Source organism: Diabrotica virgifera, chromosome 1 (assembly GCF_917563875.1).
Source record: "Diabrotica virgifera virgifera chromosome 1, PGI_DIABVI_V3a".
In the NCBI taxonomy this organism is placed as follows: Eukaryota; Metazoa; Arthropoda; class Insecta; order Coleoptera; family Chrysomelidae; genus Diabrotica; species Diabrotica virgifera.
Window position 1 is genome coordinate 134,108,963 of NC_065443.1, and position 22,959 is coordinate 134,131,921.

General features: G+C 32.8%; 1 protein-coding gene across 1 annotated transcript in view; it reads right to left on the reverse strand.

Annotated features, from left to right (window-relative positions):
• Positions 1-341: 341 nt before the first annotated feature.
• LOC126880633 (spermine oxidase-like) overlaps positions 342-22,959 on the reverse strand; it is a 50,270-nt gene continuing 27,652 nt past the window's right edge. The window contains exons 2-4 of the mRNA XM_050644657.1: positions 17,184-17,775; positions 5,766-5,965; positions 342-633 (exon numbers count right to left, since the gene is read on the reverse strand). Of these exons, the coding sequence (XP_050500614.1) occupies positions 399-633; positions 5,766-5,965; positions 17,184-17,775 (1,027 nt within the window). The 3' untranslated portion in view covers positions 342-398. The remainder of the gene's footprint in view (positions 634-5,765; positions 5,966-17,183; positions 17,776-22,959) is intronic.

The window sequence follows — 22,959 nt, forward strand, 5'->3', positions numbered from 1 at the left end:
TAATTTTATTATTTTATGTGGGTACACTCGTTATATGAACGTGTGTGAAGTGTTTCATTTCAATCTGTCAATCCTTTCTTTGTTTACAAGCCATTTAGTATCCCTCTATCACAGTATTTTTTAACACAAGAATAAAAAACGCTAAACGTCGTCAAAATGAGTGGCGCATACAATCTTAACTCAACACTATTGATTTGGTGTGTTTGCGGTTCTCCTGTCTCTTCTTGAACCGAAGATATATACCCCCAAAAAATATGCCGTTTTGTACCTACCAGGTCCTATAGCTGGCCTATGGGTGGTCAAAAGTCACAAAATACACCATGAAATTAAAAAAAAAAGAAAACGTTAAAACATTTTTTTAATTTATTAATCAGTTCGAAATATTTCACCTAAAAACACTAAGATTTCTTATAATGCTGAATTATTCTATTAGCTTCCCTAAATCCGCTTTCTACAGCTCCATGGACAGTGGAGTGATATATTCGATGAGTTGCTTCTCCAGCAAATTGTAATGTTGGCACACCCACAGAATTAGTGATAGGCTGTTGAAGAATTTCGACATCATGAACAGTCGAGTTCACTGATGCAAAGGAATAGGTACCTCTAAAGTGCGGATTTGTGTACCATGTTGTTCTAAAATTAAAGAAATAGGTGAAAATTCAAAAGTAATTGAAGAAGCAAAAAAAACTGCTTCCAAAGGTTTATTGAATTTATTGATGATGGTTCCTTAAAACAAATTTTTCCAAATGTTATAAGAATGGTTTTTGCAAACTACTTATTCGAGGAGGGGCAGGTAATTATAATATGGAATCTTCCTTTTGCACTTGAATTAAAGCAAGGGAGTTCTCCACCACACCAAACAAGGTACGGCTTGTGTGCAGGTTTTTATCACAACTATACTTCTTTAAACAATCTTGTCACCTAAACTCTGCCATGTAACTACAATTTTCCAAGCAATATGGTTGATGTCATGTGATTCCAGGGGTTAATCCGGAAATATTTTTAACATCCTTCAAAATCAGATAACATAATGTAACCCCAATTGTTTAAAATCAATTTAAGGGTTTTTTTAACCCGTACATTTTGGTGGCTTAAAGCATGTAATCCTGTGATAACACTGATAATGGAATATTGATTCCGAAAACGTTTTGTGATACAGCCCTTTTTAGGAATTTTAAATACCTATACCTTTTACAAAATAAGGTTTTTATTTTTTGTGATTTATGGTATACAGCCAGCACAGGAATTTTTCCTTGTGATATTTTTATACTTCTTTAATGTAAGAGAGGCCTTAAAGAAAATGAAAAATAAGCGAACCTTAGGGGAAGATGAAATAGTGTCAAAGGTAGTAAAAATTGGAGGAGATATACAATATATACCTGTAAGCAAGAACCACTGTAAATTACTTACTAATATCACCTAAACAATGTCACCTAAACTTTTTAATACGGTGCTGAAACATGCTTTTAAGAACTTTGATTGGCTGACAAATGTAATAAAAATAGATGCAAAATATCTAAACTTACTTTTCGCCAATGCTTTAGTCATTTTAGCTGAGGATCTTGGAATGGCAAGATAGATTGCACAGAAACTAGTTGTGGCTACAGAAAATGAAGGTTTAAATACAAACGTCTATAAAACAAAAATTTTGACAAATTTGATACCCAACCAGAACCTCAGTGTTGGTGGGAACAAAATAGAACTTAAAGATAAATATAAATACCTAGGACATGAAATATGCCTGGCAGGGAAATTCAGACCCATGAACTTAAGATACGTATCGCTCTGGGGTAGGCAGCATATGGAAAACTAAGGGAAACTTTTAAAGGTAACCTGCATAATGCCAAGTTGCCAGAAGGTAAATGTATTCTACTCACAATCGGTTAGTAATTTATGGATTTCTAACCTTTGAAGTAATCAGCAAGCGACTTATTACTTACTTTACTTTCCCAGCTAGCCGGGAAAGTACTTTCCCGGCTAGCATCTGTCACTTTTCTACCTGCAAATGTCAATGTCATTTTTGATAAAAAAATGGTTTAGAAAGAATAGAATCCACTCAACATTTATTTAATTAAGGAACAACAACAACAATAACAAAAAGAAAACTATTTGGAATTATAAATATTAATAGTTACATTGGAATTATGATTACTATTAACGGTTAAAGTAAGACAACAACTGAATCTGACATTTAGGCGATACACGACGCCATTAATTGTACATATAATCAAATTGTGTTTATTTTACAAAAATGTCTGATAGTGAATTTGAATGTACGCCACCAAAACTGCGGGTAGCTTGGATACAGATATTTGAAACGAAATTATTATTGGTAGATTGTGAGTATTAGAAATCCATAAAATACTAACCGATTGTGAGTAAAATAGTATACAAACCTCGCGGGAACTCATTCTAGCCTCGCGTCTGTAGTTTACCTCGGTGCTTCGCACCTCGGTAAACTACTTTGCCGCTCGGCTGAAATAGAATACTTTCCCGCTAGGTATGTAATATACTATTATTATTGCGTCCCGCAGTGTTGAAATACACAGCAGAAACAACAACCTTAAAAAACCCTCTATGCGGGTTCTCCACCCTCAGGAACATCTTAGGGTAGTTTAGGGGTAGTTACCCCCTACCAATAGGGGTTGATGAAGTAAACACTATTGATGACTACTTGTTTATTACCAACTATAAGAACCACAGTTAATAGTTGATGTGCTCACGGTAAAACCATCTACTGGTACATACATCTGAATTAAGAATGATAATTGATAAACGAATGAAATAGAATAAATTACGATGCCTTGCTGTATATATAAACAAACTTGTAACATGTAGTATGTTTATATTGTCCATTCAGCTTGGCCATGACTTAAGATAATATTGATTAGCTGACAAGGCATTCTTGCCGACTGGTGTTTCTAACAATCTAGGTGACCTCCTTAATTGTAAACAAATGTGTATGTTTTGGTTTTGTTTTCTAGGACATTTAAGAATTAAATGAATATGTCTTGATCTTAATTTTGGATGTTGATAAACCCTTACACCTCGGATACAAAATTAAGAGGCACACAGAGAAGAATAGAAGGATCCATGTTAAAAAGAACTCTATATCAGGATAAGAACCAAGGAGACTGACGTCATCGAAAGGATAGCCAGACTAAAATGTAGACAGTGCTGGATTAACCATTAGGCGGACTAGGCGGCCGCCTAGGGCCCGGGCACTTGATGGGGCCCGCATCCCACACAAATGCATTAATTAGGTAATATTTAATTATTAAAGCAGTTATTAAAAAAAATTTAAATGTTATAAAAATCAAATAGGACTAACTGAGACAAAAAAAATGATTAATTTATGATTTCCAACCAAATTCAGTTTTTTACTTTGTCGTTTGTCAAATATCAGAAAAATACAACTGACTTCAAGACAAATTAAGCAGTTATCTTCAAAGGCATTTTTATGTTCACTGTTCTAATCATTCCCTCAATTTGGTAATCAATTTTGCAAGCAAATTTTGAGAACTGGTAATTATTTTGGTATGGTACGTTTTTTTAATGTTCTACCCACCGATGGGCCTTATAGTCCATTCACTCACGGTAAAATATTGCAAAACCTCCGGATTTTAAAAAACCTTTGGATTTCAAACAAGAGCTTGGATTGACATGAAATTTGGTATAAGCATAGCTAACATGTCAAATAAAAAAGTGATATTGTGCCAATGTGTGTTTTTGCTCTACGGTTGAGTCCACCCCTCCTCGGGTGTGAAAAAATATACCGACAAAATACGTCCGGAAGTGGATAAACTGACTAGTTCTAAGCAACTTTTGTTCAATAGAGTTTTTTCATCAAGTCAATACATTTCGAGTTATTTGCAAGTGAATATCTTCATTTTTCAACAAAAAATAACACATTTTTAGACGGTTTTTCGCAAATAACTCAAAAAGTAAGTATTTTATCGAAAAAACGTTCTTAGCAAAAATCTAGCTTTTAAAAAATTGAAAAAATGGTGTATGTGTGCAGTCTGTAGACCCAGTAGAGGCAGAGTTGTAGCTAATGAAAAGTTGGTTCTTATTCGTCAAATTCCAAATCGAATATTTCAATGTGAAATAATCAACAAATGAAGCAATTTTCATGGAAAACTCATCATAATTTGTTTAAATGTTTTAAAAAAGCATTATTTTTGTTTTTTAAAAAAATTTCTATCATAAAAGTTGATCCCATTTTTTGGGTAAAAAAAACTGGTGAAAATAACCCCCTAATTATCATCCCAAATGAAATTAATGTTTACCGCTTCACAAGCTACTTTACTTATGTATTGTTTTTATGCTCTGTAAGTTTTTTCGGTATAAAGTGCTTTTTTATAAAAGGGCTGTAGTAGAAAGGGCTTGAACAAGTCACTAATCACGAGTGTATGCAATTTTGTTTATTTAGCTTAATGCCTCGACAACTAATGGCCAGTCACACCTAGTGTAGTGGATAGTGTGTGTGTTGAGTAAATATCTTGTTACTTAGCAAAGTCGTCATTGTTTTTGCAGAGAGTCGCTAATTGTATCCGAACGTCTGCGGTCCCTCGGGTGAGTAACAATCACACAAGGATAGAAACTATTTTCATTTATTAATTTTTAATAAATGAAAAATTTTTTACCCAGGGTATGCAAATTTTGAACAGTCATATCTAACCAATTTTTATCTTCCAAAAAAGCAAAAATGTGAAATATTCAGAAAATCAATACCTATATTTTTTACTCTTTGAGATTTTTGGTACCCTAATAATTTTTAAGTTATTTTGAAAAAAAAAGACATTTTTTTATCAAAATTTTAAAAAATTTGTTTCACTTTAAATCCCAATGTTTTGAAATATAATCACTGTGAACCGGTGAAACTTACAGATCATATAAATAATATACTTATAAATTTTTTCAAGATTTTCATAAATTTTCAAGATTTTTGTGCCAAAAAAGGAATAAACTATTTTAAGCTTTACTTGCTTAATTTTGATAATTGAAACTTGTTTTAAAAAACAAAAATTAAACTTTTTTAACACTTTAAATAAGTTGTGATGATTTTTCACCGAAAAGTGCTTTATTTTTTGGTAATTTACGTTATACTTCAATCAACGGTATAAGCAATATTTTTTCTAAGAATATTTTTTCGATAAAATACTTAATTTTGGAGTTATTTGCGAAAAACCGTCTAAAAAGGTGTTTTTTTTTGTTGAAAAATGAACATACATATTTACTCGCAAATAACTCAAAAAGTATTGATTTAGTGAAAAAACTCGATAGAACAAAAGTTACTTAGAATTAATCAGTTATCCATTATTTTGAATGTATGTTTTTTCACCTATCGACACGATATCCCTTTTTTTCTTTGGCATATCAGCTATGGAATATTAATGAGGAGCTGTTGCGAAATGTAAAAAACAGAGAAAAATGATCTTTTTTAAATTGTCGTAATTTATTTTTGGAGTAACTACTTCCCAAAACAACATAAATATCTGTAAATTTGTTTTAAGTAAATGGTCGATATAAAGGGGCCTACTTCTTATGGCCGCCTAGGGTCCCATGATGCCTTAAACCGTCACTGAATGTAGATGGTTATGACACGTAGCTGGAGTGACAGATGGGCGATGGCCTTTAAGAAGGCTAAGTTAAAACTGGATGAAAGCGGTGAAAGATAGACCAGGTTGAAAACATGTTGAAACAGACGTTGAAGTTTTGCAGAATTGCATTTGGTCCATCATTGAAACAATAAATTTACTTACTTTAATATTTGTTGTGATTTAGCAACATCGACTATATGTCCAAAAAATTTAAGAAATGTAAAGTCGATCCCTCTTTGTAAAGTTGCGTCGTCCATTTTTTCTATAGTAGGCACCAATTCTCCAGTGAACCATACCAGTAAAATGCTTGAATGAGGTAGCACAAAGACGTTGTGCATTTCTACGACCCAAGATTGAGATTTCTGGAACAGAAAATACAGTGGGTGATCAAATTATTAGAGTCACCTAGTAAAATTCAATATTTTAGAAAAAGGGTATATAATTGATCTGTATAAAATATTAATGCGTCTGTTTCCATGTGGCTGTCTTGTTACACTTTATGAAGGTGCAATAAATAGTCTGACAATAGTGGCAACACCCGTGTGTGGCAATGCGTGACTCAGATGCCCTTGTTTTTTAGTGCTGTCCAACATAGCTTGCAACTCGTGTACCTATTATTTTGTATTCTTGGTGTTTACAGTTATAATAAAGTTTGGGAGTTTCCATTGCTCTTTAGTGATATTCTGACAGTGCTATACTATTTTTTGTGAATTTAGTAAACATTGCACGTTCGTTACACTAGTGGTACCAGAACATCATGGCAACAGTCAAAGACATCTCGTTAAGAAAAATAGCAGATTATTCAACAATAGTCACTCCAACAGAAACATTTCTAAAATTTCAAAGGCAACGTGGACCTTATTGTAACGTTAGAAACGTTACATTTTTAACATTTTATTTTTAAATAATTATTTTACTCTATTTTCTTTAATATTTCATTTATAATTTTCTTCTATTCGTTTTAACTTGCTTTTTCGTTAAAAGCTTGTTTGGCGCCCTCCTTTATTATCTTCTATTTACTATATCTCTTTTAATTTAAATCATCAACTGAACATACTGAACGTACCCCATATATCCTTACTCTGTAAATATCTGTCTTTTAATACGAAACATGCCTGCCACCTCCTACGTCCCACTGTCATGGCAGTGACACTTCGTCTCTCAATTCTCAGTATGGTGGTGAAAAATTAATTTCGGTATAAAAACCGAAGAAGCTTCACAATTAAAACATTTTCCATCAGCCCTTAATATTCTCTTGGGTGGGTTTTTCATAGAGCTTTTTATAATAATTTCTTATAGTCATTTTTTCTTGTACCTAACCTTCCATGTCTGCGAGCACATGGTCAGTTTTAAATACCTATTTCTTTCTAGTTTTCATATATGCACGAATAAATAAAAATTTAAATATTCCCCTCATCTTAATTCCATTTAATTTACCCTTGCCATCTACTAGTTTTTGAAAACTATTTGGCAAAGGCTCGTTTTTGGTTTTTCTTCTTGATGTTTGATATGTGTTTTTATCTTATAGTTTTTGGAAAGAACTCAAATCTTTCTCCCTTCGGGAGCCTCCAGCATAAAGCCTATCACCGGTGATGGAACTAAGGCTGACAAGAATGAAGACCATGCCATCTAGACTGCAACGACGAACATCTTCAGCTGCAGGGACCTAGGGCCACAACATCTGCCCTGGTTTACACGAAGTCTACAGCAGTACCATTCTACATCAAGAAGTTACCATCGAACCAGATACCAAAAGCCGTAAGTATAATCCAGAGTTATTAGTTTTTGGCAATAATTTGAATATATTTGTTAATGCATTCCATAAGTCACATTCTTATTTTATCTTTATTGAACAATAAACATGATTGTTTAAAAATACTGTGTTTGCTTTCATTCTAAATTTTCAGAGTTCATATCTAAGATTAGGACAAGACAAACACACACCCAGAGAGATTGAGTTAGTCTCGGGTGAACGATAGCTATTTTGGCTGATTGAAATATTATTTTCGAATGGTATTTCATTCAGTTGAGGTAGTTCATCGTCTACTTGTCTCAGTATAAAGAAAAAACTTACATACCATTATTACACAAAAGTCAAATTTTCTGAGGTGGCTCTAATAATATGATCACCCACTGTATATTAGTTAAACAGATAGGATAATATTTTGAAAATTTGGCTGTGCTGGAGTTGTAGATTCCAGTGACTGTAAATATTTTTTTTACTCGCTGACGTGTGTCCTTTCAGATCTGTGTCTTTTTTGCATCCATTCGTGACCAGCATCAATCCATATGAAGTCTGCCTGTACTTCCCTTATTTGATTTTATTTGTATATAATTGTCATGCAACATGTATAGTCTAAGAGCTAGTGAAGCCTCCGACTAACGGTCGTCCTGTAAGGCTAGAAATCTTTCTAGTGATAATTCATAGCACAGCAAGGCTAAAAACCATGACCTGGCAGGCCTCAGCGGTGCACGTGTATCTACCAGGTGAATCGAAAAGTGCAAATTAGGGGGTAAAATAAACTTTCTCCTGTAAGGTTTAAATTTAAGTATGTGTTTAAGTAAGTCATTTAGAAGAAATGTGTACAATGACAGGCGATTCTGAAGAGCATAAAACCTTGCCAGGCGAGGGGAAAGATTAGGGGTGTTTCCTAAAATTATTCTTTTTGCATCGAACAAATTTTTTTTAGGTTTTTTGATACATTCCAAACAGAAAACGTCTTTAGTGATTTTTCTCTTAAGTTAATAGTTTTTGTTATATAAGCGATTGAAAATTTTGAAAATTGCGAAATCGGCTATTTTTAACCCTAAATCGGACATTTATCTAAAAATTTCAATGTTGCCAAGGTAAGTAGATATTCTTTAAACATTGATTGATGAAATCCCGAAGAGTTATTTACAATAAAATATCGAAAACCCCTTTGTTTTTTAATTGCTATTCAAGCGGGCGCGTCACTGTAGTATTATAAGTGAGGACGTTTGAGTTTGCATAAATTCATTATCTCGAGAATGGGCAAATTTCAAGAGAAATCCTCAGATAGGTCGATTTTTATTTTTGAATTAGGACTTTTTGGCATATATATAATACTAGTGACGTCATCCATCTGGGCGTGATGACGTAATTGATGATTTTTTTAAATAAGAGTAGGGGTTGCGTGATAGCTCATTTGAAAGGCTATTTAATTCTCTATTCAGTAATATAAACATTAACATAATTATTTATACAGGGTGTACAAAAAAAATTCTTCTATTTGTCAAATTGAATCAAAGTTAATTTAATAAAAAAAAATTTTTTGTACACCCTGTATAAATAATTATGTTAATGTCTATATTAGTGAATAGAGAATTAAATAACCTTTCAAATGAGCTATCACACAACTCCTTCTTCTTCTTTGAGTGCCTCTCCTATCGGAGATTGGATATCATTAGGGCGATTCTAATTTTATTTACTGCTGTTTTGAACAATTCGTTAGTGGTACAGCCAAACCACTCTCTCAAATTTCTCATCCAGGACATTCTTCTACGGCCTGGATTTCTTCGTCCTTGGATTTTTCCTTGCATTATATTTTGTAGGAATGTGTACTTTTGTCCTCTCATCAGGTGGCCTAAGTATTCAAGTTTTCTCTTTTTTATACTCCGTAGAACTTCTGGCTCGTTATTTATTCTGCGTATTACTTCTTCATTTGTAATTTTATCCACCCAACTTATTCGTAGTATACGGCGGTAGCACCACATCTCAAAGCTTTCAAGATTTTTAATATTCCTCTGTTTAAGAGTCCATGACTCAACACCGTAGACACACAACTCCTACACTTATTTAAAAAAAATCATCGATTACGTCATCACGCTCAGATGGATGACGTCACTAGTATTACATATATGCCAAAAAGTTCTAATTTAAAAATAAAAATCGACCTGTCTGAGGATTTCTCTCGAAATTTGTCCATTCTCGAGATAATGAATTTATGCTAACTTAAACGTCCTCACTTATACCACAGTGTCGCGCCCGCTTGATTAATAATTAAAAAACAAAGGCGTTTCCGATATTGTATTAAAAAAAACTCTTTGGGATTTAATCAATCAATGTTTAAAGAATATCTACCTACCTACCAGGTATGATCGCCCAAGTTCGGCTCATGGAGGCACCCTAATTCTCTCTAGAAATAATGATTTTTCTCCGGTAACAGAATACGACTTTTTGTTAAGTGAATCCGTCTTTGAGTTTTCCTTAGTTTATAATAAAAATCTTAATCTTTACATTATTTGCATTTATAGATCACCTGACTCTGCCGTGGAACTATTTTTTCAGAACCTGCTAAATTTGTTAGATGACCTGCCTCATAAAAGCAGAAAAATTCTATGCGGTGACTTTAACATTAATTATGCTGCTGCTTGTGCTACCCAAGTATCCCTGGTCAACATATTTGAATCGTATGGTCTCTCAATACACGTTAATTCTCCTACAAGTATTACAAAAACTACATCTACCATAATCGATTATATTGTCTCAGATTTCTCACCCCTTGATGTCTGCTCTACAGTTATTAATGCGGGACTATCTGATCATGAAGCAGTGTATACGAAGTTTAACATCTTCAGCAAACCCTCCTCAGAACCCAGACGTTTAGGTAGGATTTTTTCCGCCCAGAATTTTCGTAAATTCCAAAATTTATGCTTAACTCATGAGTGACAGTTTCCTTCTATGGACGTGGACTATAATTTCAGTGTTTTTCTAGATAAGCTTATCCGCATCTTCAATAAAGCTTTTCCTTTAATTCCTATTAAGCCAAAACATCGAAAACCTTGGGTTACGAAAGGTATCCGCATATCAGCCAAGAATATGCGTTCACTTCTATACATCAAGAAATTTACTACCAATGTTTCTGTCACTGAATATATCACGAAGTACAGGACAACATACCTAAAACTTTTCAAATCAGCTAAAAAAGCCTATTATCAAAATCGTCTGGGAAGCTTTAAAAGTGTTGCAAAAGAAACCTGGTCTATAATAAACGATCTTCGAAATAAAACTCACACAGCTCAATTATTTTCCCTTCCAAATCCTGAGAATCTAAACGATTACTTCGTTAATGTCAGTAAAAATATAACATCAACTATTTTGCCGCAAAAAGATCCCATTTCCTATCTCTCTAATTCAAGAAAGGTCTCGAATTCATTCTTTTTAAAACCAGTCGATAACTCTGAACTGACCCAAACAATCAATAGTATCAAAAGCAAATCATCCTGTAGTACTGATGGACTATCTATAAAAATTTTCTCTAATCTCACAGAAAATGTGTTGGAAATCCTCGTCTCACTAATTAATGATTCCTTCGAAAAAGGTCAATTTCCAGAGTGCCTAAAGACAGCCATTATTATTCCTCTTCATAAGGGTGGCGAAAAATCTAATGCCTGCAACTATAGACCTATTGCCTTACTACCGGTACTCTCCAAAATTATTGAGAGACTCATTAAAACTCGACTTATGTCTTTTATCGTTGATAACAACATTTTATCTCAAAATCAATTCGGCTTTTTAACTAATAAATGTACCACTGATGCCATGTTTTCTGTACTACATGAGGTTTATCAAGCACTAAACAATAATTTTTATACTGCCACTGTTTTCTGTGACTATTCCAAAGCTTTTGATTGTGTAAATGACAACATCTTGATTAAAAAACTAAATTTCTATGGAATTAGAGGTATTTCTTTGAATTGGTTCCAATCCTACTTGAATAATAGGAAACAACTAGTTAGAGCAAATGATACTGACTCTAGTCTCAAAAACATTGTATGTGGAGTACCGCAAGGTTCAGTATTGGGTCCTCTTCTGTTCCTTATCTTTATAAATGACATCACTTATTTAAAAATCGATGGGAAAATTTTTCTTTTTGCTGATGATACCAGTATCACTTGGAGCAACTCAACTATAGCATCTCTTCATGAAACTATAACTTCGGATCTACTGACGATAAAGACCTGGTCTGACTCTAATTTACTCTCTTTTAATGAAGATAAAACAGTAGCATTATCCTATAAAGGAGCTCTTCAACCTTTGCCTCTTAATAACAGTCAGATCAGTACCGTTGATTCTGTAAAATTTCTTGGTATTTTTTTAGACAGCAACCTCAAATGGTCCCTTCATATTCGTTAAGTAAGAAACTCGCCTCAGCTTGCTTTGCAATAAGATCTGTCTCAAGGGAACTCAATTTAGCATCTTCTAAAATAACATATTTTTCATTATTTGAGTCTCATCTTCGATATGGTCTTCCTTTTTGGGGTTCTAGTACAGCTGCTCAATTTGAGGTTATTTTTAAATTGCAAAAAAGAGCAATAAGGTATCTCTTTGGCCTCAGAAGATCTACACATTGCAGAAGTTACTTCAGGAATCACGGAATTTTAACACTTCCATCTTTATATATTCTAGAAACGGTTTGTTTAATTCGTCAACACCTTCATGCTTTTCCAGCAAGGCCCAATCATCTTTACTCCACCAGAAATTCAATCTTTGATATTTATTTACCGATCCCATGCACTGAGTTAGTAAAGAAATCTATATTATATTTCGCAAAAAAACTTTACATCCATCTGCCTTTACAACTTAAATCTGCAACATCTTTCCCAAAATTCCGTAAACTGATAAAAGCCTATCTATTTGAAAGACCATATTATTCAATAGAAGAATTTCTTAATGAATAACTAAGAAAATTGGGTTTCATACGCAGTAGCTTAAACTGTCAATTCCTAATGTTGTATTTTAGTTGTTGTAAGTATGTTCAACTTTCAATTTGCAATGTATATAAATTTTGCAATTAATTGTTTTGTGTCTTTGGTTTTATATCTTATTTACTGTATATTGACGATTTATCTAATTTTATTGAATTGTAGTTGTTATTTGTTATTTCTTGTTGATATTATTTTTCTTTTGACTGTATGTAAGCTTTGTCCATAAAATTGTAAAAATTTTCAGTGACAATAAAGCATATTTCTATTCTATTCTACCTTGGCAACTTTGAAATTTTTAGATAAATGTCCGATTTAGGGTTAAAAATGGCCGATTTCGCAATTTTCAAAATTTTCAATCGCTTCTATAACAAAAACTATTAACTTAAGAGAAAAATCACTAAAGACCTTTTCTGTTTAGAATTATTCAAAAAACCTAAAAAATTGTTCGATGCAAAAAGAATAATTTTAGGAAAAACCCCTAATCTTTCCCCTCGCCTGGCAAGGAGTTATGCTCTTCAGAATCGCCTGTCATTGTACACATTTCTTCTAAATGACTTACTCAAACACATACTTAAATTTAAACCTTACAGGAGAAAGTTTATTTTACCCCCTAAATTTGCACTTTTCGATTCACCTGGTAGATACACGTGCACCGCTGAGGCCTGCCAGGTCATGGTTTTTAGCCTTGATGTGCTATGAATTATCACTAGAAAAATTTCTAGCCTTACAGGACGACCGTTAGTCGGAGGGTTCACTAGCTCTTAGACTATTAGTATCACCAAATAAAACAAAAAGTATGGTAATCTCTAAATATCCAATAAGATGCAAGCTGGAAGTGGACAGCAAAATAATCCAGCAAGAAAGAAATATCAGCTACCTGGGAGTACTAATTCACAGTTATGGAGACACAGAAGCAGAAGTTGCGCAACAAATAAACAAAGTAAACAGAATAGCAGGATGTCTTAAACACACTATCTGGCGCAACACACATCTACGCACAGAAACAAGCCAAGATTTATATGACAGTAGTTGAGCCAATAATTATGACCTACACTGCGAAAACAAGACCTGACACGACAAGGACAAAAGACTGATGGAAACGTATGAAATGAAAATAGTCCGAGATATCACAGGAAAATCATAATGGACAGACAACGTCCACATACCTCTGGCAGACTTGTAATATAGAGAACATAAATTACTGGACACTAAAAAGAAAAAAAAATAATGGTATGTTGTTCTGAAGCTATTTCCTTGTGACATTTTTTTAATTTACTATTTTGATTGGGAAATACGCCACAATTAAATTAAAAAAATTATTTTATTAACATTTCGATGCCCAAATCGAATGTCGTCAAAATCCAAAATATTACTAAATTGAACAAAAATGTTGTTGCTTGGTAAAAATTATTTTAATAATTTATTTAATCTGACTCATTTGCATCGGCAATCCAGACATGTATTATACATTTTAAAGTAGAAGACTTTAAACTAATATTTGCCAATATTTGGGTGCGTTAAAATAAATGATTGAGAGTACGTATGTTTTTTACTTCATTCTCTATTTTTAATATAAGACTGATGTTCACTTATTCTAACGTTTAATGGTCAAATACTTACGATGTCGGGATAGTATCACCAGGGGTTTTTCCTGGTTTTCCCTCGTGATTTACCATGGAATCTCTAACACGAGAATTTTACTGTGACCATTGCATTTGGTTGTCTTTTTAAAGACAAATGACATGCTATGATTTTTTTGTGGCGGATATTCTTGAGTTAGGGTTGATCTCATGTAATCGAATGAACTATCTTTCAGTAAAGTCGTCCCAGGAATGCAACTCATAAATATTGACAATATCATTTTAAAGTCTTCTACTTTAAAATGTATAATATATGTCTGCATTGCCGATGTAAATGAGTCAGATTAAATAAATTATTAGAAGAATTCTTTACTAAGCAACAACATTTTTGTTTAATTTAATAATATTTTGTATTTTGACAACGACATCCGATTTGGGTCTCGAAACGTTAATAAAATTATTTTTTCAATTTAATTGTGGCTTATTTCCCAATAAAAATAGTTAAAGAATGGTATAGCCATATAAGCAAAATGGGAGAAGGATAAAGCAGGCAAAGGAAGCACGAGACAAATCATTAAACGGCCGAAAGAGTATAGGAAGGCCAAGGAAGAGGGATATCTGATGAAGAGGCATCCGAAGATGGAACAGGCGCGAGCCTATTAAGGAAGCAGGAAGAAGAAGAAGAAGAATTTTTTATGAGTATATTTTTAAAAGTACTATATTCCTGATTGACCTATAAAAATAATATAATTCCCTGCAAACAATTGTATTTATTTTTATTAAACGCTTTTATATTTAGTTCAATAGATTGCGTCAAATCTTTGGATGTTAATTTGACTACCTTTTCTTCCATGCAAATGAATGAAAATTTGCAGACATATGCATTTACGGTGACAATACACGAATAGACAACAAAAAATTTTTGTTTATGTTTATTAATCGTTTAAATAAAAAAAAAACAATTTTAATGGAAAAAGGCCTAAATTCTCTTGTTTTTTACAATGTAGAAACTTGAAACTTTTACGGATGGTAGCTAATGATATAACCTATACATAATTTCACTTTTTACGTTAATTGTTTACGTTATGCGTCATAAATAAACAATAAAGTTTTAAATTTTGAACACTCATATATTTGTTTATACAGTACGATGCAAGTCAGTAAAAGGAATAAATTCGTTATTTCGTAAAAAGGCGACTTGAACCCTGGAATGCTACCTGGGGTACACTTGTACCCCAACCTTGTTTGTTAGTTACACCGATTTGCAGTAGTGGGTGTAGAAAATATGAAAATAAACTTGTGAATAATAATATAATAAAATATTTTTGTATACGAAATAAATTCTTAGCATGTTATCTTAAGATTGTTTTTGTTATTAAGTAAGTTCTTAAAACATACATATATAAATATTTTAGGTCGATTTTCTTGGGGTACCACTGTACCTCGATGTAGCAGATTGAGTTTAGAAAATAAGTGTAGCAATCCAGGGTTAAGGCAAAATCCCGAAAGAGGTCGATTTTATTTTTAAATTACGATATTTTGGCATATATGTCATACTAGTGACGTCATCCTTCTGGGCGCGATGACGTAATCGATCATTTTTTTAAATGAGAATAGGGGACATGCGATAGCTCATTTGAAAGGTCATTAAATTCTTTATTCAGTAATATAAAAATTTATATAATTATTTGTACAGGGTGTCCAAAAACAATTTTTTAAACGCTTTTATTTAGTTCAATAGATTGCGTCAAATCTTTGGATGTTAATTTGACTACCTTTTCTTCCATGCAAATGAATGAAAATTTGCAGACATATGCATTCGCGGGAACAATACACGAATAGACAACAAAAATGTTTGTTTATGTTTATTAATTGTTTAAATAAAAAAAAAACGATTTTATTGGAAAAAGGCCTAAATTCACTTGTCTTTTTACAATGTAGAAATTTGAAACTTTTACGGATTGTAGCTAATGATATAACCTATACATAATTTCACTTTTTACGTTAATTGTTTACGTTATGCGTCATAAATAAACAATAAAGTTTTAAATTTTGAACACTCATATATTTGTTTATACTTACAGTAGAATAATACGATGCAAATGAAAGGAATAAATTCGTTATTTCGTAAAAAGGCGACTCTAAGGAAAAATCCCGAAAGAGGTCGATTTTTATTTTTAAATTACGATATTTTGACATATATGTCATACTAGTGACGTCATCCATCTGGGCGCGATGACGTAATCGATGATTTTTTAAATGAGAATAGGGGACATGCGATAGCTCATTTGAAAGATCATTCAATTCTTTATTTAGTAATATAAAAATCTATATAATTATTTGTACAGGGTGTCCAAAAATAATTTTTTTATTAAATTATTTGACAAAAAAGAAGAATGTATGTAATTTATTATTAAACACTTATCTTTAGTTCAATCGTTTGTGTCAAATGTTTAGACGTTAATTTGACTGCCTTTTCTTCAATGAAAATGAATGAAAATTTGCAGACATGCATTCGCAGGAACGATACACGAATAGTCAAAAAAAAATTTTTTATGTTTATTAATTGTTTAAATAAAAAAACACGATTTTAATGGAAAATGCTTAAATTCCCTTGTTTTTTACAATGAAGAAACTTGAAAGTTTTAGAGAATGTAGCTAGTTATATGAACTATACATAATTTCACTTTTTACGTTAATTGTTTACATTATGCTTCATAAATAGACAATAGAGATTAATTTTTTTTTTGCCGATTCCGACTAATTTTCATGTTTGTTAATCATGTTATGTTTTATACATATATTTTAATAAACATGATGATATATTTTAATGTTTGAAAACTGTAAGACTTAAAAGTAAAACATAAAAAAATATAAAAAAAAATTTTTAGGAAACGCTTTTCTTTAGTTACGAGTGACTAAAGTTAAAAATATGATAAAAAAATCAACTAAAAAGCAAAAAATAAAAAAAATTCAAACACATTCGTCAAAGAAAAGCGTGGGGCGAAAACCGTATATTCGATGAAGATGCGCCCCACGCTTTTCTTTAACGATTTAACGAATGTGTTTGAATTTTTTTTTATTTTTTGCTTTTTAGTTGATTTTTTTATCATATTTTTAACTTTAATCACTCTTAACTAAAGAAAAGCGTTTCCTAAAAATTTTTTTTATATATTTTTTTATTACTTCATATCTTAAACATACTGTACGTACTATATCAAGTTGATCATTATATTGGAAGAACGATAATAATATAAAAAATTCTACTTACAGAATTTCGAGGCTGCTGTGAAAATGTCTCTGTTGCAGCTTTCCTATCTTCTTCGGTCCAAATTAAATTCATTCCAGTTGCATTTCCCCACCAAATCCTATCATATTTAACAAATACCTTAATCAGAGCACCAAATCCAATTTTGTCAATGGCTTCTAATTTTTCGTCTGCTAGCTTCGGAGTAAATATAGACTTAGCATCGTGTTTTAGTACTCCCAAGGAAGGTGTGAATATAACATGTTTTGCTTCATACGATGTGCCATCGGTGCATATAAGTTTGTTCCCACTATCATTTGTTATAATCTGTTTGACTTCTTTATTCAGCAAAATTCTATTAACGATGGGAAGCTGCTCTTTAGGATTGGGATACTTTTTTGTTAAGACATCTAGAAAAATTTTGTATCCCCGATTTCCCCACCCCCAATGTAAATCTCCTTCACAATCTGTATATTGACTGAGATAAGAAGCATCATTCCAGGAAAAGGCACCTTCAACACCCAAAACCATATTTTCCAACCAATCTAACATACTTTTGGCAATATCATATTTTTCTTTGTCGTTTCCAAATTTTCTTTGAATTTCTTTATAAAAGCTAAAAATTATAAATATAGTCCAGGAACTGAAGCTTTTCACCTCACAATTTATACAGAATGGATCGATTTGTTTGAAAGTTTGATAATAAGTAGTAGATATTCCAAGGATCAAAATATATATGATGCCGAAAGGCGCTGTTACCATGGGGGTGGTTGCCACCCTATCTAGGGGGTGGAAATTTTTTATTATATTTTGACCGCACAAGTTGATAAAAACATTCATTCTAAGCAAAAAATGTTCTATACATTTTTTGTGAAATTAATTGTTTTTGATTTATTCGCTATCGAAAGTGTTAGTTTTATATTTAAGAAATCAATGTTTTTCTGTGTAGGTATTATACCTACTCATTTACAAATCTCTCAATTTGTGCCGCAGAAAAAATTTTTTCAAACCATGTTCTTGGAAATGAAATAATCTACAATTTCATATTTAGACATTTTTTCGTATCTCTGATGCTAATCTTTCTATTCTGAAGGAATTGGCATTTTTTCCAAACTACAAAAATTTATTATTCGCTTTTAACTCCAGTTTTTTGAAAATTATTCATTATAAACCAGTCAAACTTTTAGAATATATTAATAATACATAAATAAAGAACAATGAATAAGGCTAACGACTAAAAACCCCGCTAACTTACATAAATATGCTTCCAATTGGATTTCTCTTTTTTTTTTCAAAAAGATATATTGATTTTTTAACCGTAACTTTTTTATTATTATCTTAGAAAGTTTGGTAAAAAAGAATTTTATAGGTTTTTATAAGATCTATAAGGCTATTAATACTAAATCCTTCTAAAGTCCTCATTCTCAAGAAGGGGTGAAGGTTGGTAAAGATGGTTTTTGCATGTTATTACAAGTTTTATTTGTCAATAGCTCACTTAATTTTATAATAAATTAAATAAATTACAATTTCATATTTAAACATTTTTTAGTATCTTTGATTCTAATCTTTCTATTCCGAAGAAAAAGGCATTTTTTACCAAACTACAAAATTTAGTTATTCGCTTTTAACTCCATTTTATTAAAAACTAATAATTAAGCTGGTCAAACTTCTAGAACCTATTAATAAAACATAAATAAAGAAGATCAAATAGGGCAAATGACTAATTTTAATTAGGCTGGTGAAGGGGGTTGCTTCCCATAAATTTTTTGCTAAAAAACATAGGGACTGACATTCTTTCCATTATAAGTCACTTAATTTTTGAGCTAGAGACTTTTTCTGTTTCTAAAGATAGGTATTTTTAAATACTTTAAATTAGCTTCAACAATTTATCCTCGAAAAATTCATAGTTTTCCCGTCGTTTGACTTTGAATCTACAATATTTAGCATTTGACGAAGAAGAGCTAACATATAAAAAAGTATAGCTCGGTTACTATTAGTCTTAAAAAAAATTTAAAAAAAAAACAGATTTGTTTATTTTTTCAAAAGGTACATTTTTATGAAGCAAAGATGTTTCGACAAAACGAAAACTTTTTGAGTTATAATTTTTTCGATATAAAACTAACACTTTCGATAGCGAATAAATCGAAAAATATTGATTTTATCAAAAAAATGTATAGAACGTTTTTTGCTTAATATAAATGTTTTTACTAACTTTTGCGGTCTAAATATAATATAAAATTTTCACCCCCGAGATGGGGTGGCAAACACCCGCATGGTAAAACAGCCTTTCGACATCATATAGATTTTAATCCTTGGACTATCCACTACTTATTCTTAAATTATCAAGCAAATCGATCCATTCTGTAAAAATTGCGAGGTTTTGTTCTATTGTAAACTTCATTACTTGGACTAATAGCAAATGTTTCGTCTAATATTAATTTTTTTTCTATTTGAATGTTTAATATTTAATAAATTGGTAATTAATTATTTTACTTAGTAAGATAGCCAGATTTAGTTCAATTCAGGGTACACCACAGGCGGTTCTAAATTCTCTAAAAAGAAGAAACATATATGTCAACCTATGACGGTGGCCCCTGAATCGAATTAAATCTAAAGATGTCTTTCCTAAAATTGGTAGTTGTTCAAATGTTATAGAAAAATTTTTAAAAATTACAAATATTGTGGTGTGATAAATATTTTTTTACAAAATATGTGAAAAATTCTCCTACGAGCCCCCTACGAGGGTTATGACTAGGGAGCGGATTTATATGCGACCAATTTTGATGAAATATGCGCATATATATGCAGTAAAAAATTACGAAATATGCGCAAGATATGCACAAAAATTCAAAAAATGCGCATTTGATGTTACTTTAATATATCAGCTTTCCTTGTTTACCTCTTACTAAGTTATATAAGTTTATTCCATAAAATGTTTGAGTCCAAAATGATCGTACAGTGAAAATATTATATACATTTAGTTCAGTGTTTTACCGTTTTGTCGCTGCCGTTATATACATGAAAACGTATATCCCACTTTCATTATCAATCATTTTGGCATCAGAAATTTGGCATCACTGTTGAATACAATATTATTCACAACGAAAAATAGACAATTTGAGAATGTATATATTATTTTCATAAAGAAATCAGTCTGGCATCATGTTTTATTGTTTTCACCCAATTTTGAAAAAATGTGAAAACTTTGTATTATCCACGTCCGTCTGTCCGTCTGTCTGTAACCACAACTCCTCCGTCAATATACCAGCTAGAATGACAAATGAGGTATCAAATGAAAGCTGATAATCCAAGGATGGTACTAAAGGTGAGATATTTGACCTTGGCGGTCTGTCCGTCGGTCTTTACGACCGCGAATATAACTCCTCCATCATTATACCAGGTAGAATGACAAATGAGGTGTCAAATGAAAGCATATAATCCAAGGATGGTACTAACGGTGAGATATTTGACCTAGGCTGTCTTTCCGTCGGTCTCTCCGACCGCAAATATAACTCCTCCGTCATTATACCAGGTAGAATGACAAATGAGGTGTCAAAAGAAAGCTTATAATACAAGGATGGTACTAAAGGTGAGATATTTGACTTAGGCGGTCTGTGACTCGGTCCCTCCTACCGCGAATATAACTTATCCGTCATTATACCAGGTAGAATGACAAATGAGGTGTCAAATGAAAGCTGATAATCCTAGGATGGTACTAAAGGTGAGATATTTGACCTAGGCTGTCTTTCCGTCGGTCCCTCCGACCGCGAATATAACTCCTCCGTCATTATACCAGGTAGAATGACAAATGAGGTGTCAAAAGAAAGCTTATAATACAAGGATGGTACTAAAGGTGAGATATTTAACTTAGGCGATCTGTGCGCCGGTCCCTCCGACCGCCAATATAACTCCTCCATCATTATACCAGGTAGAATGACAAATGAGGTGTCAAATGAAAGCTTATATTCCAAGGATGGTAATAAAGGTGAGATATTTGACCTAGTCTGTCTTTCCGACGGTCCGTACGACCGGGAATATAACTCCTCCGTCATTATACCATGTAGAATGAGAAATGAGGTGTCAAATGAAGGCTGATATTCCAAGGATGGTACTAAAGGTGAGATATTTGACCTACATGGTCTGTCCGTCGGTCCGTCCGACCGCGAGTATAACTCCTCAATCATTATACCAGGTAGAATGATAAATGAGGTGTCAAATGAAAGCTTATAATCCAAGGATGGTACTAAAGGTGAGATATTTGGCCTAGGCAATCTTTCTGTCGGTCCGTACGACCGCGAATATAACTTCTCCGTCATTATACCAGGTAGAATGACAAATGAGGTGTCAAATGAAAGCTTATATTCCAAGGATGGTACTAAAGGTGAGATATTTGACCCAGGCTGTCTTTCCGTCGGTCCGTTCGACCGCGCATATAACTCCTCCGTCGTTATACCAGGTAGAATGACAAACGAGGTGTCAAATGAAAGCTGATAATCCAATGATAGTACTACAGGTGAGCGATTTGACCTAGGCTGTCTTTCCGCCGGTCCGTACGACCGCGACTATAACTTCTGCGTCTTTATACCAAGTAGAATGACAAATGAGGTGTCAAATGAAAGCTGATAATCCAATGATGGTACTACAGGTGAGCGATTTGACCTAAGCTGTCTTTCCGCCGGTCCGTACGACCGCGACTATAACTTCTGCGTCTTTATACCAAGTAGAATGATAAATAAGGTGTCAAATGAAAGCTTATAATCCAAGGATGGTACTAAAAGTGAGATATTTGGCCTAGACAATCTTTCTGTCGGTCCGTACGACCGCGAATATAACTTCTCCGTCATTATACCAGGTAGAACGACAAATAAGGTGTCAAATGTAAGCTGGTAATACAAGGATGGTACTAAAGGTGAGATATTTGACCTAGGCGGTCTGTCGGTGGGTCCGTCCGACCGCGAATGTAACTCCTCTATCATTATACCAGCTATAATAATAAATGAGGTGTCAAATGAAAGCTTATAATCCAAGGATGGTACTAAAGGTGAGATATTTGAGCTGGGTACTCTTTCTGTCGGTCCGTACGACCGCCAATATAACTCCTCCGCCATTATACCGGGTAGAATGACAAATGAGGTGTCAAATAAAAGCTTGTGGGTGAAAACCTAGGACTTACGAAGTCCAATTTAAAAATAGGGCATATCAGAGATATGCCTTAGACATCATAGAAGACAATGACACAGAAAAATCAAACAAGAAATATGTCAAAAGGGCCTTAGTTATGTATCTTCGGTCCTGTTGGTCCAATCGTGATGTATAGCACCTCAAATTATAGGATTTGACAAACAGAATACAATGAGAGAAAAATCAAATACAACCTTATGTCAAAAGGGCCTTAGTCGCGTATCTTCGGTCCTATAAGACCAATCGTGACGTACGGCATCTCAAATAATAGGACTTGACAAATAAAATACAATGACACAGAAAAATCAAATACAGCAACAAGTCAAAAGGGCCCTAGTTATGTATATCTAGTCCTATTGGTCCAATTGTGACGTACAGCAGCTCAAATGGTAGGGTTTAATGAACAGAATACAATGACACAGAAAAATCAAATACAGCAATATGTCAAAAGGGCCTTATTTACGTATCTTCGCTCCTATTGGTCCAATCGTGGCGTACAGCACCTAAAATAACTGGATTTGACTAATATAATACAATGACGTATGAAAATCAATTACAGCATCATGTCAAAAGGGCCTTAGTCTTGTATCTACGGTTCTATTGGTTCAATCGTGACGTA